Source organism: Myotis yumanensis, unplaced genomic scaffold, assembly GCF_028538775.1.
Source record: "Myotis yumanensis isolate MYYU_CA2020_CCGP unplaced genomic scaffold, mMyoYum1.0.hap1 SCAF_1, whole genome shotgun sequence".
NCBI classification, from domain to species: Eukaryota; Metazoa; Chordata; class Mammalia; order Chiroptera; family Vespertilionidae; genus Myotis; species Myotis yumanensis.
The window spans coordinates 883,313-901,549 of record NW_027223752.1 but is presented as its reverse complement, the minus strand read 5'-3'; the positions used below and the strand labels follow the sequence as shown (position 1 = coordinate 901,549).

Sequence of the window (18,237 nt, the reverse complement as noted above, 5' to 3'; positions counted from 1 at the left end):
GTCTGCTGAGTCGGCGCAGGCCGCCCCCAGCCACAGCTGCGCCCCCTCAGTGAATGGGGTGCCAGACCACACTCCCGGGGCTCCCTCCACTGAGCGAGGCCTCCTCTCATCATTGTGAGGCTTCTGGGCACAGACCCCACCTTCATTCCTGTGGTATCTTTTGCCCGTCCCCCTCCATAGACCCCACACCTCGCTCAGGTTCTTGAACAGAGTGCTTCTCAATCGGCGGGGACAGACGGATGGAAGGATGGACAGATGGACGGATGTATGGACCGACAGATGGACAGATGTATGGTCAGGTGGATGGACGGACGGACAGATGGACGGATGGACGGGCGGGTGGATGGACGGATGGACGGATGGATGGGCGGGCGGATGGACGGACGGACAGATGGACGGATGGATGGACGGACGGACAGATGGACCAAGCACGGAGTCAACAGTCAACACCCAGGTGCTGGCTGTCATCAGTGCCGACGAGTCCAAGTGTCGCCTGCTCCCCCCAGCTCTGCCCTGCTCCCTGGGGCTGCCCCCTGGGTGGGGGTGGGAGAGTTACCTCACACCAGTGCTGGTCTGGCTCGCCCAACCAGGCTCGTTAACCCGCCCTGGGCCCCACGACCCGCCCGCCCTCCGAGCTGGCTTCCCTCCGTCCTCCAGGCAGACACCTGCTACCTATGCCCTGCATCTGTGGACGGTGGCCACGCCAGCTTGTTCTCCAGCGGATTTCTTGTCCCTGTACGATGTGCATTCACAGTCATGTTTGGGAGAAGAGGGTCACGTCTCTCCTCCTGCCAGGCCTCTGTGCTGGTCCTGCCTGGACCACACCCCAGAAATGCCCAGGAGAAAGGTGAGCTGTGGGTGGGAGGCAGGCTAATGGTGGACTCAGCCCAGCTGGCGTGGCTCAGTGGTTGAGCATCGACCTATGAACCAGGAGGTCAGGGTTCAAGTCTTCAATTCCCGGTCAGGGCACAGGCCCGAGTTGCAGGCTCCATCCCCAGTGGGGGACGTGCAGGAGGCAGCTGATCAATGATTCTCTCTCATCATTAATGTTTCTCTCCTTCTCCCTTCCTCTCTGAAATCAATATATATATATATTTAAAAATAAATAAATAAAACTAAAGGTGGACTCAGAGGTTCCTCCCAGAGGCAGCAGGCTCCAGCCACAGGAGCAGCTTCTGCCCCGCCCACCACCTGTGCAGTGGGGAGGCCAGGCCTGAGGAGACCCTGGAGCAGGCAGAGCTGGCCGCCCGCCCACAGGAAGGCTCTCAGCCCTGCAGGTGTTCAGTGCCCTGAACGAGCTGCCAACTGTGCCAGGCTCTGCTCAGCTCTGGAGGGCAGCCTGGAGGAGGAGGCAGGAGGAGGAGGCAGACCTGACCAGGGAAGCACACAGATGCATGCGCCATCGCAGAGGGCTAGAACGGGAAAAGCCCAGCCTCAGATGCCCAGGTCAGCCCCTCACCTGGACTTGGCTGGGTTGGTCCAGCTGAGCCTCGTGTGCCCTCGGCCTCTACCCGTTGTCAGCACCTGGAAACCCGTCTGCATAGAAACTCAACTCGGTGGCCACGAGCTTCCCTGGTCCCTGGTGTTGACACAAAGCACCTCACACCCATTTCCCCGCCCCGCCCATTTTACAGACGGAGAAACTGAGGCTACGAGAGGGGAACAGGCCGCTAGGCCTTGGCTCTGATGTGGCCATTGGACCCCACCCAGTGCCCACTTCGCCGCAGTAAATGAGACGGAAGCTTTGCCCATGCTCTCGGCCCTGGGGAGTAGATTCAGGCAGAGGCTTTTAGCAGGGCTTCTGGAAATTTCCATCGATTGATTCATTCCAGAAGCTGCTGACCCATCAGACACAGATCCTGTTCTTTTCCAGGACCGCTCATCGACCGACCCAGTCCCTAAGTGCCCTCCGTTCCTCCTGCTTGCTCACAGCTCCGAGGTGACGCCTGGGCCGGCACCACGGGCTCACAGACGCTATTCTCAGCCAGCCTGGAGGCAGAGTCGGAGACCAAGGCCGGGCCTCTCCTGCCTCCGGGGCTCCGAGAGCCTGGTCCCAGCCTCTCCTGCCTCCGGGGGCTCCACCAGGTGAGTCCTGGGCCTGGAGATGTGTGACTCCAGTCTCAGTCCCCCCTTCCCGGGGCCTCCCTCCCAGGGTCTCTGGATCCACCCTGAATCCAGGCTGCTCTCATCCTGATTCCCTGAGTAATGGCATCTGCAAAGTCCGATTCTTTTTTTTTTATTATTGATTTTTTACAGAGAGGAAGGGAGAGGGATAGAGAGTTAGAAATATTGATGAGAGAGAGACATCGATCAGCTGCCTCCTGCACACTTGCTCCTGAGGATGTGCCCGCAACCAAGGTACATGCCCTTGACCGGAATCGAACCTGGGACCCTTGAGTCCACAGGCCCACGCTCTATCCTCTGAGCCAAACTGGGCAGGGCTCCTAGTCATTTAATCTTAAATGTTTAGAATCCAAGGAGGGAGCCCTGCCCTGGCCGTGTGGCTCAGTGGCTGACTGCCGTCCCAGACGCCAGGAGGTCACCAGTTCGATTCCCGGTCAGGGCACATGCCCGGGCTTCAGGCTCCATCACCAGTAGGGGGCGTGCAGGAGGCAGCGGGTCGATGTTTCTCTCTTATGGATGCTTCTCCCTCTCCCTCTCCCTTCCTCTCTGAAATCAATACAAACATTAAAAAACAACAGAAGCCATCTGTTTGCCAAGTGGCTCGCTTACTGACGTGGCCTGGCTGCCGAGGCAGGTGTCCCCTCCTGCAGGTGTGACCCCCCCCAACAGTGCTGGCTTTAAAAGATTTAAAAGGGGGTGGGGTTTAACCAAGTGCCAGCACCTCCCGGGAGCACATGGGGAGCTCTCCCAGGCGTCCCTGACGGAGCACCCGCCCCTGCTTCCCGTCTGCCCCTGCGGCAGGGCAGCTGCATTTCCGGGCGTGGTCCCTGGTTGCCGGTCCCGAGGGCTGGGGCACTGCAGCAGCTGCCAGTCACTCCCTCCGAGGAGTCGGGAAGGCCCGCCGCGCTGTTCTCTACTCCAAATCGGAGGAATTCGAAACACAACACACAGGCACACAGGGCTTGGGCTTTATTTAACATCACTTCTGTGACCAGAGCCAGCGGGAGTCCGGGCGGGACAGAGCCGCGGGGCCCCGGGCACCAGGGCCACATCCTCCCTGCTGCCTGGCACTGCCATAAGCCAGGCACTGCCATAAGCCAGGGCCCTGCTGCCTGGCACTGCCATAAGCCAGGGCCCTGCCATAAGCCAGGGCACTGCCATAAGCCAGGACCCCGGCCACCGACAGGCGGTTAGATCCCGGGAACACGCTCCGGTTAGATCCCGGGAACACGCTCCGGTTAGATCCCGGGAACACGCTCCGGTTAGATCTCCGGGAACACGCTCCGGTTAGATCCCCGGGAACACGCTCCGGTTAGATCCCCGGGAACACGCTCCGGTTAGATCCCGGGAACACGCTCCGGTTAGATCCCGGGAACACGCTCCGGTTAGATCCCCGGGAACACGCTCCGGTTAGATCCCGGGAACACGCTCCGGTTAGATCCCGGGAACACGCTCCGGTTAGATCCCCGGGAACACGCTCCGGTTAGATCCCGGGAACACGCTCCGGTTAGATCCCGGGAACACGCTCCGGTTAGATCCCGGGAACACGCTCCGAGAACCAGCCGCTTCCCGCCAAGCTTGGCGCGTGGGTGGGGGTGGCCGGGCGGGCTCCTAGCTGCTGGTCTTCCGCTTCGGTCGCAGCTTGTTCCAAACCCTCTCCAGGGCCACTCTGCCCATGAAGAAGGTGATGGCAAAGTTACGCTTGTACCAGTCCCTGCAGAGGAACGGACAGCAGTGACCCCCAGCCGGACACTGAGGACTGACCAAGAGGCGAGTGATGTGACTGCCCCCTCCTCCCCGCCCCCTCCTCTCTCGCCCTCTCAGGAAAGCCAAACTGTCCCTAAACGCCTTCCCTCCCTCCACCTGGACTTCACCAGGCTGAGAATAGGCAACTGGGGGATGCCAGTGAGGCACCAACCCCTTGGCACCCACCCTGGAGGTCCCTGCCTGGTTTTCGCTGAAAGCCTGCAGTGGAGCCCTCGGAAGCCAGGGCCTCTCGGCCCAGGGCTTCCTGCAGGGACAGTTACTGAGCGAGGGGGGCCTCGCGGCCTTGGCACTGACCTGCCTCAGAAGCATGAGACAAGGCACCTGTGAGGGGCTCACTACGGCGTTGCCAGCGTCACAGAGCCCCGGCCTCTCCCGCGCGGTGGCCTGTGCTTCTGTATAGGTTGTGTCTAAAGGGACAGCTCCACGGCTTCTGACAAAGACTGGGCTGGGGCTCCCGGTCCCGGCCTGCTCGCCTGCGACTGACTCACAGAACGTCTCACACTTGCAAATGCCCCCACTGTGGGCAGTGAGTGGCGAAGCTGGAACGTGTCCACAGCGGAACACACGTTCCAGACCCTCGGGGCGGAGCCTTGGAGGCTGGGAGGCCAAGTGCCAGGCTTTCCCACCAAATGAGCCGATGCAAGAATGAGCAACAGCCGGGGGACACCCGGGAGCTGGCGCCTCCGCCGGTGAGAACCCTCTTTACACTCCATCCCCTTCAGGTGCCAGCAATGGGGACGGGGCCCTGAGTGAGCTGGGCTTCCCGGAAAACCACGACACAGATCCCAGGAGGCTGTTCCGCCTTCAGGAAAAGCAGGTGCTGCCCCCACGCAGACGACCGGCCTTGACAGGTGTAGGGAGGAAGGGAGGGCTCCGTTTCCGCGGGGACAGCGGGCGGGCTCCGGCGCTGCCTAGCCTGGCTGAGGCTGGCCCGCTCCGCTCTGAGAGCCACCAGCACACGTCCAGCTCTCAGAGGGACGCGGAGGTCCAGAGAGAGTTGCTCCCGGTCAGCTGAGCAGCGTTACAGCTCAGAGCACCCGCGGCACCAGCAGTACCTTCGCCCTCCCAGCTCCCAGCCCCGGCCGGTACCACCAGGCTCTAGAGCAGTGACGGCGAACCTTTTGAGCTCGGCGTGTCAGCATTTTGAAAAACCCTAACTTAACTCTGGTGCCGTGCCACATATAGAAATTTTTTGATATTTGCAACCATAGTAAAACAAAGGACTTATATTTTTGATATTTATTTTATATATTTAAATACCATTTAACAAAGAAAAATCAACCAAAAAAATGAGTTTGCGTGTCACCTCTGACACGCGTGTCATAGGTTCGCCATCACTGGTCTAGATCCTGCCTCTCCTGCTCCACGCGGTGCCGCCACTGTAACATTTTAAAGCAAATCTCTGCCCAGCACAGGAACCAAGAGGTCCCAGGTTCGATTCCCAGTCAGGGCACATGTCTGGGTTGCAGGCTCGATCCCCAGTAGGGTGTGTGCAGGAGGCAGCTGATCCATGATTCTCTCTCATCATTGCTGTTTCTTTTTTTTTTTTTAATATATTTTTATTGATTTTTTACAGAGAGGAAGGGAGAGGGATAGAGAGTTAGAAACATCGATGAGAGAGAAACTTCGATCGGCTGCCTCCTGCACACCCTCTACTGGGGATGTGCCTGCAACCAAGGTACATGCCCTTGACCGGAATCGAACCTGGGACCCTTCAGTCTGCAGGCCGACGCTCTATCCACTGAGCCAAAACAGTTAGGGCAGTGGTTCTCAACCTCTGGCCTTTTAAATACAGTTCCTCATGTTGTGACCCAACCATAACATTATTTTCGTTGCTACTTCATAACTGTAATGTTGCTACTGTTACGAATCGTAATGTAAATATCTGATATGCAGGACGGTCTTAGGCGACCCCTGTGAAAGGGTCGTTCGACCGCCAAAGGGGTCGCGACCCACAGGTTGAGAACTGCTGAGTTAGGGTGTCATTGATGTTTTTATCTCTCTCTCCCTCTCTCTTCCTCTCTGAAATAAAAAATCCTATATAATAAAAGGCTAACATGCAAATCAACCGAACAGCGGGACAACCGGTCACTATGACGCACACTGACCACCAGGGGGCAGGCACTCAACAAAGGAGCTGCCCCCTGGTGGTCAGTGCGCTCCCAAAGAGGGAGCGCCACTCAGCCAGAAGCCGGGTTCATGGCTGGCGAGCGCAGCAGTGGTGGCAGGAGCCTCTCCCACCTCCGCGGCAGTGCTAAGAACCCCTCAGGGGATGTCCGCCTGCTGGCTTAGGCCCGCTCCCCATGTAAGCCGGCAGGTGGACATCCCCCAAGGGGTCCCGGACTGCGAGAGGGCACAGGCCAGGCTGAGGGAACCCCCAGGCCTCTAGTATGTATATTAAAATAAACAAATAATAAAGCAAATCTCAAACATCACATCCTATCGTTTCACCTGAAATACACACCATTATGTGCCGCTGAACCTTCTCTAAAAGCACATCACCCCATACCACCACTGCATCTGATAGAATGAATGACTCCTCATCAGTAGGACCTAATAGCCCTAGCTGGTGTGGCTCAGTGGATAGAGCATCAGCCCGTGGACTGAAGGGTCACGGGTTCGATTCTGGTCAAGGGCACGTACCTTAGTTGCAGGCTCAATTCCTGATTCCAGTCGGGGCATGTGTGGGAGGCAACCGATCGATGTCTCTCTCTCACATCTGTTTCTCTCTTTCTGTCTCTCCCCCTCCCTTGCACTCTCTCTAAAAATCAATAGAAAAATGCCCTCGGGGGAGAAGAAAAAAGGAAACACCTACCTGTTATAACGCATGTGCTTCTGAAAATTCTTACTTAGAAATTCCTTATAAAAGTCAGCCATTTCTTCTGCATTCAGTGTTGCCTTTTGACCTGGAAATAAATTTCAACTTACACACGAATACTTCAGGGAAAGGAACCCACAAACAACTACTGACCTAAAAAACAAGTCTAGCAAGGTTGCAGGACACAAGATCAAAATATAAATGTCAACTGATTTCTATCCACCAGCAACAAACAATCTGAAAATGAAGCGAGAGAAACTATTCCACTTACAATAGCATCAAGAAGAAGAAAAGACGGAGGAGTAAATGTAAGAGGGAGAAGAGCATTTGAGATCTTACTTCCCGGCAATGTGGTCAGTTTGGCCCAAATAAACTCATAAAAATACTCTTAAAAAAAGAAAGAAAAGAAAAAGAGCCCTGGCAGGTGGCCCGATGGTTAGAGCCTCGCCCATACACCAAGGTCGGTTCAGTCCCTGGCCAGGCACACACCAGCAGCAACCAGTGAGTGCACAGTAAGTAAGTGGAACGACTAACTGATGTTTCTCTCTCTCAAATCAATCAATCAATCAATTAAAAAAAAAAAAAAAGATGGGCGGACCACTAACTCACCCACGTTTACTGGAAACCAGCGTTCCACCGTCCCACCCTGTCCCACCCTGCTGTCTGCGCTGAACTTGTCTCCTGGACGCAGACGGTGCGTCCGGCGCTGTCCTCGCACTGTGCCCAGCCCCGTCTCCATGGCAGTAGCCACGCTCCTTCAACACAACCCCAGCCTGGCCCTCTGCTGTCCAGGGCCCCCCTGCCCCCCGCCACTGGCCTGACCCCAGGGCCAGCCTGTGCTGGCTGTTTCCTCGCACCGGGAGCTATAAACAGGCGGAGGAAGCCAAGGAGGTGCGGGAGGACCGGGTGTCCTGGGTCCCTTTGCTGCCAGGTCAGAGCGCTGGGCATGGGGGCATGGGCACGGCAGGGAGGGCAGGGCTGTCATCCTGCAGTCACGGGGGATGGAGCTGGCTGGGCGCACTGTCAGGCTGCTTGTGGGTGGGACGCCTGGCTGTGCTGCCGAGAGAGGGTTTGGGGCGGGCGTTGCCGACTGCAGCCGGGACTGTCAGCGGTGCCTGCTGGACACACTGGCCCCTGGGCACACGGCACAGCGGCGGAGGGAGGCAGACCCCGGGCCCCCAGACTAGCCCTTACCCTCAGCCGGTTACAGAAAAGCTTGCCCACCCCACTTACAGGCCCGGCCACACCCACGAGGAAGTCACTGCAACGGGCAGAGAACCAACAGGCGGCACTACCGCGAGGTTAAAGCACGGGGAAAGCGGAAACGCTGAGAGGTGGCCGGGCACGGAGACAAAGGCGGGACACTTGGAGGGGGCCTCCCCGTTCCGCTCACAGGAGCCTGGGGCCACCCCGAGACCAGGAGCTGGTGCCGGGGGCGGAGGAGGCCATGCGCTGGAAATGAGCCGGGATCAGCGAGAGCGGCCTCGCAGAGAGTGGAGGGAGCAGGGGAGGCTGGGCTGTCCACCGAGTCCCTGGGGCGCCTGCCCCGCCCCCTGAACTCTCTCCTTTTGAGCTCCTCATGCCGTTACTTAAGCAGGAAAAAGAACAAACAGACTCACCTGATTCAGTTCTCAGGCCCAGGCCCTTTGCTTTTAGTCTTGAGTGAATAAATTCTTCTTTTTCCTAAAAAAAGACAAATATCAGACCCCCTCTGCCCCCCCCCCCCGCAGGTGGGACACTGCCCCAGACACCTATCAGACCCCCTCTGCCCCCACACCCCGTGTCCCCCCTGGCGGGACACAGCCCCAGCGCTCTGGAGAAAGAAAGAAAGGGAGGGAGGGAGGGAGGGAGGGAGGGAGGGAGGAAGGAAGGAAGGAAGGAAGGAAGGAAGGAAGGAAGGGAGGGCCAGTTTTCAAATGTCTCAATTTAGTTAAAAGTGTTGTGCTTGTTTGTTTATTTATTTATGTTTTTAATCCTCACTGGAGGATGGTTTTTCCATTGATTTTTTATTTTATTTTATTTTTTTCAGAGAGAGTGGAAGGGAGGGGGAGGAGACAGAGAGAGAGAGAGAGAGACATGATGTGAGGAAGACACACCAATTGGTTGCCTCCTGCATGTGCCCCAACCGGGGCCAGAGATCGAACCTGAACCCAGGTGCATGCTCTTGACTGGGAATCAAGCCCATGAACCTGTGGCCGAGGGCCAACACTCTAACTACTGAGCCAAACCGGCCGATGGATTTTTTTAAATATATATTTTTATTGATTTCAGAGAGGAAAGGAGAGGGAGAGAGAAACATCAATGATGAGAGAAAATCATTGATTGGCTGCCTCCTGCACACCCCCATTGGGGATCGAGCCCACAACCCAGGCATGTGCCCTTGACCAGAATCAAACCTGGGACTCTGCAGTCCGCAGGCTGACGCTCTATCCACTGAGCGACACCAGCCAGAGCTGATGGATATTTTTCATGTAGTTATATATCGATTTAATAAGTATATGCATAGCAGCCACTGTGGAGAACAGTATGGAGTTTCCTCAGAAAACTAAAAATGGAACCCCAAAGGGTCCCAGGTCCGATTCCGGTCTAGGGCATGTACCTCGGTTGCAGGCTCCTCCCTGGCCTGGGCCCTGGTCGGGGCTCGTGTAGGAGGCAACCAATCGATGTGTCTCTCTCACATCCATGTTTCTCTCTCTCTCCCTCTCTCTCCTACTCTCCCTAAAAATCAATGAAAAAATATCCTCCGGATGAGGATCAACAAAAACAAAAAAGACCCCAAAACCCCACAAATACACCTCGTCCATAGGTTCCTGGGAATGGCGTGGACAGAACCGAACCCATCCCGCCACCAGGTTAGCAGCTGTAAACCAGAGCGAGGCCCCTCGGGCATCCCGCGGGTCGTAGGACAGGACACCGGCCTAAACGCTCTGAGGACCTGAGGACCCGCCGACCCCAAAGGCAGAGCGAACACTGAGGACATAGCGCCCCCCCAGTGGCCGGCCGCGATGCACTGACCTTGCGGAAAGTCACGTTCTGGTTGGCCCAGAACTGCTGGTTCCATTCCTGCGTCTCCTGCCGGAGTTCCCGGAGCTTCTGCTCCGCTGCGGACTCGTCTTCGGGGACGTGGAAGTGAACGGGCCGCAGGTTTGAGTGTTTATCTGGGGGTCCGATCCAGTCGTGGCACGATTTCCTGGGGGGGCAGAACCTGGAGACCTTGCACAGAACAGAACGCGGGGGTTATTTTAACACGCGACTTGGCGAATCGGCCCGAGGAGCGACAGGCCCTCGCTCACCGCGGGCGGAGTGACCAGGCCCTCACAACAAGACCTCAGCCTGAGCTCTGCACCACATGCAGACAGTCACTCAAAATGGTCAGAGACCTGAACGCGCAATCTAAAACTATAAAACTGGGAAAACGCAGTCGCAGATGGACAGCCTCAGAGGCGGCAAACACGTCTTGGACACCAAAGCCGCAATCCGTGACACAAGAGCCCGTGACCGGGCCACGCCTCCCCCCCCCCCCCCCCCCAGCTACAGGCTCTGCTGCCGGGGACCCTGCGGGGAGGGAGGGAGACGGCCCAGGGGAAGGAGACGCGCAAAGCTGGGCGTCTGGTTTCAGATGCACAGACTTCTCAAACTCAGCCACAAAGCAGACAACCGGGGGGAAAAATGGGCAAAATCGCTAAATAAGTTTCTCTGAAGATACAGAGACATCAATAAGCACATAAAAACATGTTTAGCCCGGCCGGCGTGGCTCAGTGGGTGAGCGTCGGCCTATGAACCAGGAGGTCAGGGTTCGATTCCCGGTCGGGACACATGCCCGGGTTGTGGGCTCGATCCCCAGTGTGGGGTGGGCAGGAGGCAGCCGCCCCATGATTCTCTCTCATCATTGTCGTTTCTCTCTCTCTCTCCCTCTCCCTTCCTCTGTGAAATCAATACAAATATATTTTTTAAAATGCTTAACACAAGTAGGGAAATGCAAACCAAAAGCCTCAGTGAGGGGCCACTTCTCACCTGCTGATACTGCTTACACACACACACACACACATCGAACAATTCCAAGTGCTGTCGAGATGTACTCCATCCCCAGTAGGGGGCGTGCAGGAGGCAGCCGATCGGTGATTCTCTCTCATCATTGATGTTTCTATCTCCCTCTCCCTTCCTCTCTGAAATCAATATTTAAAAAAGACAACTCACCAGATGCACACGTACACGGTGCCTTCACTTGACTGGGCATAAATTACACTCGACAGCCAACTGATGTCCACATCATCTTCCAAAAGCTGGATTGAGATGAACGATTTGATGGAAAGACACGGACCAGAGTTTAACTAGACACGGCATCTCCTGACGAACTAGCCTCAGGATGCCCAGGAGTTCTGAGCGGCCGGGATCACTGCCCTGGCCAGGGGGTTGGGGTGTCGTCCTGTACACCAAAGGTCGTGGGTTCGATCCCTGGTCAGGGATGTATGGGAGGCAACCATGGATGTTTCTCTCTCTCCCTTCCTCTCTCTAAAAATCAATAAAAACATATCCTCAGATAAAGATTAAAATATAAACAAACAAACAAATAAATATATAAAAACCCCTAATATGCAAATAGACCGAACGACAGAACAACCAAACAACCGGTCACTATGACATGCACTGACCACCAAGGGTGCACGCTGAACATGGCGGCCATCGGCAGCAGGCGGCAGAGCACAGAACACGGCGAGCATCGGCTGCGGTGGAATGGTGGAGCAGGTGAGTGGGGGCGCCGGTCGCTGTCATTGGGGTGAGCCTCTGGTGGTGACTGAAAATTCTTTGCTCCCACGCACTGTGGTCCCACCCGCAGCTGGTGCCGCCGCTCACACCCACTCGGCACAGTCAGCGGGGCGAGCAATGGCTGTTGGCCCTGATCGCCCGAGGACTTCTCCACCTCCCCCTGCCCCTGAGGGGCGATCAGGGCAGCAGCTGCCACTCACACCCACTGCTGGCGCTGGCCCGTCACTCTGCGCCATCAGCGGGTGTGAGCAGCGGCAGCAGAAGCGGGGCTGCCAGCAGACAGGGGACCGGGGCCTCGGTGGGAAGGGCTGGGCAGGGGTGTGGAGGATGGGCCAAGACCTGCCCCTGTGCCCACTGCAGCTCATGGCCCACAGTTCCTTTCAAGGTGCACGAATTTGTGCACTGGGCCCCTAGTATAAATATGTGTGTGTGTGTGTGTGTCCCTAGCCGATTTGGCTCAGTGGATAGAGTGCTGGCCTGTGGACTGAAGGGTCCCAGGTTGGATTCCTCCCCGGCCCAGGCCCTGGTCAGCTCATGCACATCGATGTTTCTCTCTGTCTCTTCCTCTCTCTCCCTTTCTCTCTAAAAATCAATGGAAAAGTATCCTCGGTGAAAAACATACCTATACATAGACATACATATATATTCTTAAAAGAGTGTTTTTCCACAGCTGATTGACGAGTCTCCAAGTTTTCTGTAAACTCTCAGAGAGCAGACCACGGGAGTGGAGTGTTCGGTCGTGCGCGCTGTGGGGGAGGGGCTGCTGTGCAGGTGGGCAGGTCGGAGCTGCAGGGAAGTGGGGAGCCGGGCTGACCTGCCTCCCAAAGTGGCGGGAGGGAGGGGGGGAGGTCTAGCCACGGCTGTCGCTGCTGCGGTCACGGGTGACGCCGTCACCCGCCGCCTCGTTCAGTGTGACTGCCGCCTGCGCTCCCTCCCTCCTGCAGACTCAAGCATCTTCCTACGCAATCATCCTTCTGTCCGGTGCTGCTAAGGTCCCTCTCGTGTCACTGGGAAGTCAAGCTGGGCCACCCAGAGGCACCGCCAAAGCGGGAAGTCCCAAGGGCAGGGCCGGCCGGAAGGGACTGAAGGCCTTCTTGCCACGGAGCGCGCGGCCCTGGGGGTAGGAAGACACGCATCTGCTAAGACCCGGCAGTCCTCATCCTCATCCTCGGGGCGGGCCCAAGAGTCCTCTGAGCAAGCAGGGGCAGGGCCGGAACCCATGGGTCTTTAAAATGTTCCCGTCATTCCAAGACCGATGTCCAACCACCACACTTTGCTGCGTGTTTGTGAAGCAGAAGCCCCTTTGTCGCTGGACTTCTCCCCGCAGCCTGGCCTCTGGGAGGCTCGGATATTCTTAGAACCCGGAGGCGATGCCCGCCCGGCAGCGGTGAGTGGAGGCAGAGCAGAGCTGGCGGCCGGGCCGCGGGCTTTCATCCGGCACAGGCACAGGGCTCCTTCCCGCGGGGACCGAGGCAGCTGCGCCTCAGCAGGAGAGGCCGGCCCTGCCAGCAGCGAGGCGAGGCGATCCCACACCGTGCAGTGCGTGTACCTGGCTCACCACCATCCAGAGGGCACCCGGCTCTTCCCGACAGGTTCCCTGCAGGAGACGTGGAGGGCGCCGCCCACAATGACGGCTTTCCCGCGACCTGCACAGCACAGAGCGAGCCGAGGCGCCGGTGTGGCAGTGACTCCGCGTCTCCCTCCCACTCACTGCTGGACCCCTCCTCTCCAGGTGAACTCTGATCACACTCTCAACCGTCCACAGTTTGTCCGCAGTTCTCTATCGTAACTGGAGAGATTTCATCTCAGTGGTGGTGGAGGTTACCGCCTCTGTGCTCCTCTGTAAACAGATCGGCTGGCCCTGCCGGTGTGCTCAGTGGTTAGGGCATCGGCTGCGCTCCAAAAGGTCTTGGGCTCAAATCCTGGTCAAGGGCATGTACCTGGGTTGCAGGTTTTTATTTTTATTTTTTATTTTATTTTATTGATATGTTGCAGAGAGGAGGGGAGAGGGCTGGAGAGTTAGAAACATCGATGAGAGAGAAACATCGATCAGCTGCCTCCTGCACACTCCCTACTAGGGATGTGCCTGCAACCAAGGTACATGCCCTTGACCGGAATCGAACCTAGGACCTTTCAGTCTGCAGGCCGACGCTCTATCCAGTGAGCCAAAGGGTTGCAGGTTTGATCCCCAGCCCTAGTCGGGGTGTGTGTAGGAGGCAACCAATCGATGTGTGTCTCTTACATTAATGTTACTCTCTCTCTCCCCGCCTCCCTCCCACTCTCTCTAAAAATCAATGGAAAAATATCCTCGGGTGAGGATTAACCAAGAAAAACAACCAGATGCCCTGTCTGCTATTTAAGGGGAGAAGGCACTCGGGGGAGGAAAAAGTCCTTCAGTAAAAGGAAAAATCGCTTTGAGGTTTGAATAATTGCTGTAATTGGTGGTTCGCACGGCACAGCGTCTAATGCTCAGGTGCGGAGGGCCGGGCGCAGGTGCGGAGGACAAGCAGGAACTAGCAGCGCCCCCCCCCCCGCCCCCCCCCCGCCCCCCCCCCCGCCCAGGCCCTGCGCTCCTGCCCGCAGACCAGGCTTCAGCGTTCTACTCTCCCTGTAAACTACCAGCTGGGCAGCTGCACACCCACCTCTCCCGCCCCGCCCTGCAGCCGCCCTGCTCCCACCCCTGCTCCACGGCGGGTCCCTGAGGTCCCCCAGCACAGCCCACCCTGGGCCCCCTGCTGGACGCCGAGAGGGTCCCCCAGCCCCGCCCCCAAAGTGCCCGTCCACAGCGCAGAGCCATTTCTGAGTTCCGGCTGCACTGCTGGCCGCTGGGAAACAACAGGCAAAGATGAGAGAACAAGGCCTGGCAGGACAGAGTGCGTGGGGTGTTCTCTGAGACGGGAACCGAAAGCCGCTTCCTGCTGGGGTGGGAGGCCCAGCCTCCTATTCGCCGGATGCCAGGCAAACCAGCAACTCAGAAAAGGACCCCCGCACCCCCAACCAGGTCCCAGAAGAGGGCTCCTTCATTCAGGGCAGGACGAGGACGAATGAAGAATATGAAGGCTGGCCCGGCCGGCGTGGCTCTGTGATTGAGCATCGACCTATGAACCAGGAGGTCTTGGTTCAATTCCCAGTCAAGGGCACGTGCCCGGGTTGCAGGCTCGATTCCCAGTGTGGGGCGTGCAGGAGGCAGCCGGTCCATGATTCTCTCTCATCATTGATGTTTCCATCTCTCTCTCCCTCTCCCCTCTCTCTGAAATCATTAAAAAAAATATTTTTCAAAGAAAGAATATGCAGGCTGAACTAGACACACGGGATTAAAGTACATCTATTCAGATAAACAAAACAAAAGGCTAAACACCTGTGGCTTTGAAGAAGACCGGATGTTTAAAATCAAGCCTGAAAGACAACATCTCTGGCTGCTGCAGGAGCTTAATTACCCGTCAGGCAGCACAGGCCCCGAGCCGGGCCGTGCCTGGCATGCTGGGGCCCACATCCTAAAACACCACCAGTCACAATGCTGGGCCCGGGCCAGGCCTGACTCACGGCTCAGGCCCCTCCTGGGTGTCACAATCAGCACCTCTGCAGGAGGGGGGCTGCTCCCGCCCCCAGCCACGGTAAGCGGGCGGGTGCCCTACCAGGGCCTGTCAGACACCTGCTCGGGTCCCTGCTGCCCAGCGTGAGGTGCTGGGCGGGTCCCACGTGCTAGGACGAGCGGTCAGAGCTGCCACCACCGTCGCAGGGACCAGCCCACAGGCCCAGCGATGGGGGACCGGTCGCCCTGGTAACTCCTTGTCTAAGCTGTAAAGGAGCCTTGGCCAGTTTGGCTCGGTGGATAAAGAGTTGGCCTGCAGACCGAAAAAAATAATAATGATCATTTTTAAAAAGACTAAACGAGACAGAACTTCAAAGCCACGTTTACAAAAGACTGTAACAACAGACCCAGAGGAAGGAAAATGTCCAGAAAGGCACATCCTGGGATTCTTAAAATGGGCTTTTTTCATCCATCTGTAAAGCAGGCGCACCCAGCCTCCCTCAGCGGTGTTAGTGAACCTGGTGGCTGTGTGTGCATATTAGTGAACCTGGCGACCTGGTGGCCCTATTGGCATGTTAGTGAACCTGGTGACCTGGTGGCCCTATTGGCATGTTAGTGAACCTGGTGACCTGGTGGCCCTATTGGCATGTTAGTGAACCTGGTGACCTGGTGGCCCTATTGGCATGTTAGTGAACCTGGTGACCTGGTGGCCCTATTGGCATGTTAGTGGACATGGTGGCCCTATTTGCATGTTAGTGAACTTGGTGACCTGGTGACCCTATTTGCATGTTAGTGAACTTGGTGACCTGGTGACCCTATTTGCATGTTAGTGGACCTGGTGACCTGGTGACCCTATTTGCATGTTAGTGGACATGGTGGCCCTATTTGCATGTTAGTGAACTTGGTGACCTGGTGACCCTATTTGCATGTTAGTGGACCTGGTGACCTGGTGACCCTATTTGCATGTTAGTGGACATGGTGGCCCTATTTGCATGTTAGTGAACTTGGTGACCTGGTGACCCTATTTGCATGTTAGTGGACCTGGTGACCTGGTGACCCTATTTGCATGTTAGTGGACATGGTGGCCCTATTTGCATGTTAGTGAACTTGGTGACCTGGTGACCCTATTTGCATGTTAGTGGACCTGGTGACCTGGTGACCCTATTTGCATGTTAGTGGACATGGTGGCCCTATTTGCATGTTAGTGAACCTGGTGACCTGGTGACCCTATTTGCATGTTAGTGGACATGGTGGCCCTATTTGCATGTTAGTGAACTTGGTGACCTGGTGACCCTATTTGCATGTTAGTGGACCTGGTGACCTGGTGACCCTATTTGCATGTTAGTGGACATGGTGGCCCTATTTGCATGTTAGTGAACTTGGTGACCTGGTGACCCTATTTGCATGTTAGTGGACATGGTGGCCCTATTTGCATGTTAGTGAACTTGGTGACCTGGTGACCCTATTTGCATGTTAGTGGACATGGTGGCCCTATTTGCATGTTAGTGAACCTGGTGACCTGGTGGCCCTATTGGCATGTTAGTGAACCTGGTGACCTGGTGGCCCTATTGGCATGTTAGTGAACCTGGTGACCTGGTGACCCTATTGGCATGTTAGTGAACCTGATGACCTGGTGGCCCTATTGGCATGTTAGTGAACTTGGTGACCTGGTGACCCTATTTGCATGTTAGTGAACTTGGTGACCCTATTTGCATGTTAGTGAACCTGGTGACCTGGTGACCCTATTTGCATGTTAGTGAACTTGGTGACCCTATTTGCATGTTAGTGAACCTGGTGACCTGGTGACCCTATTTGCATGTTAGTGGACCTGGTGGCCCTATTGGCATGTTAGTGAACTTGGTGACCTGGTGACCCTATTTGCATGTTAGTGAACCTGGTGACCTGGTGACCCTATTTGCATGTTAGTGGACCTGGTGGCCCTATTGGCATGTTAGTGAACCTGGTGATCTGGTGACCCTATTTGCATGTTAGTGGACCTGGTGACCTGGTGGCCCTATTGGCATGTTAGTGAACCTGGTGACCTGGTGGCCCTATTTGCATGTTAGTGGACCTGGTGACCTGGTGGCCCTATTTGCATGTTAGTGGACCTGGTGGCCCTATTGGCATGTTAGTGAACCTGGTGACCTGGTGGCCCTATTTGGATGCTTCGTTTAAACGTTTTAGCTGCAACCCACCCCAGCCGGGAGCCAACACTTGCATGTGCACTGGAATAAAGGCCTCGACCCCCAAAGAACCGCTTCCCGAAGCCTCGCTAACGGACCGCCTGCCTTCCCGCTGCCAGGCTGACCTCGGCGGCCAGGAACGTGCCAATCGCCGCGGTTTGAGGGAAGAGAAACGCAGACCCGGCGGAGAAGGAACTGAACCCCGTTGTTGCAGCAGCTAATCCTCACCCGCAGATGCTCCTCCATTGACTCCTCAGGGGCAGGAAGGGGGGGGCGAGGCGAGAGGAACAGCGACGTGGAGAGACACCGGGATGGGCTGCCCCCTGCACGCGCCCCCCTCCGCTGGGGCCGGGAGGAGCCTGCAGCCCAGGTGCGCGCCCTGGGCCAGAATCGAACCCAGGACCTTTCCGTCCAAGGGCCGACGCTCTCCCCACGGAGCAACACGGGCCGGGGCGAAACCCTACTCATCTCGACGAAGCCGAGAAGCCAGGAAACCGCCCATGCCGCGCGCACGGAGGGCTCTCCCGCCACAGGGACGGCCACCCTCGGGGGTGAGCACGACTCCCCGCCTCTGCGGCAAGAGCGTCGGCTCCCTCGGACCCGGGGCTGCGCGGGAACCGGCTCAGCAGCCGCCGCGGGGCCACAGCGTGCGGGACGCACGGTGTCCGGGGGGGGGGGGGGGGCACAGGTGCGCGGGGAGCACAGGTGACACGGGGGGGCGCACAGGTGACGTGGGGGGCGCGGCCTGAGCGTCCCCGCGGGCGGTCCCCCCTCCCGGCCCCACTCACCCGGCTCGGCGCGGCCTCCCCGCACTGGGCGCCGCGCTCCGGGGCGAGCCGACAGCCGCGGGCCGCAAAGGCGCGGCCGAGCGTTGGGAGCCGGCGCTTCCCGAGCACCCGCCAGGCCGCCATGGGCCACGACCCGGCCCCCGCGGCGCACGGCAGAGTCGCGACAGCGCGCGGGGCTGCTTGACGGCAGGTCGCAGGTCGCAGGGGGCGGGCCGACCGTGCGCTTCCCCCGCAGGGGCCGGGCGGCGGCGGCGGCGG

General features: G+C 57.5%; 1 protein-coding gene across 1 annotated transcript; it reads right to left on the bottom strand.

Moving 5' to 3' along the window:
* Positions 1 to 3,078: 3,078 nt before the first annotated feature.
* On the bottom strand, positions 3,079 to 18,118 carry COA8 (cytochrome c oxidase assembly factor 8). The gene is made up of 5 exons (XM_070412276.1): positions 17,980 to 18,118; positions 9,725 to 9,922; positions 8,329 to 8,392; positions 6,707 to 6,797; positions 3,079 to 3,838 (listed from the first exon to the last, which is right to left on the bottom strand). The coding sequence occupies exons 1-5, from the start codon at positions 18,100 to 18,102 to the stop codon at positions 3,736 to 3,738; spliced, it is 579 nt and encodes a 192-aa protein (XP_070268377.1). The 5' UTR covers positions 18,103 to 18,118; the 3' UTR covers positions 3,079 to 3,735.
* Between the last annotated feature and the right edge of the window lie 119 nt (positions 18,119 to 18,237).

What these genes read in the sequence shown, in the direction of transcription:
- COA8 (XM_070412276.1), bottom strand. Translation starts at nt 18,102, where the DNA reads ATGGCGGCCTGGCGGGTGCTCGGGAAGCGCCGGCTCCCAACGCTCGGC. An exon ending in GGGAGGCCGCGCCGAGCCGG is followed by an intron (nt 9,923 to 17,979) that starts GTGAGTGGGGCC and finishes GTTCTGTGCAAG; the next exon opens with GTCTCCAGGTTCTGCCCCCC. An exon ending in GGGCCTGAGAACTGAATCAG is followed by an intron (nt 6,798 to 8,328) that starts GTGAGTCTGTTT and finishes ATTTATTTCCAG; the next exon opens with GTCAAAAGGCAACACTGAAT.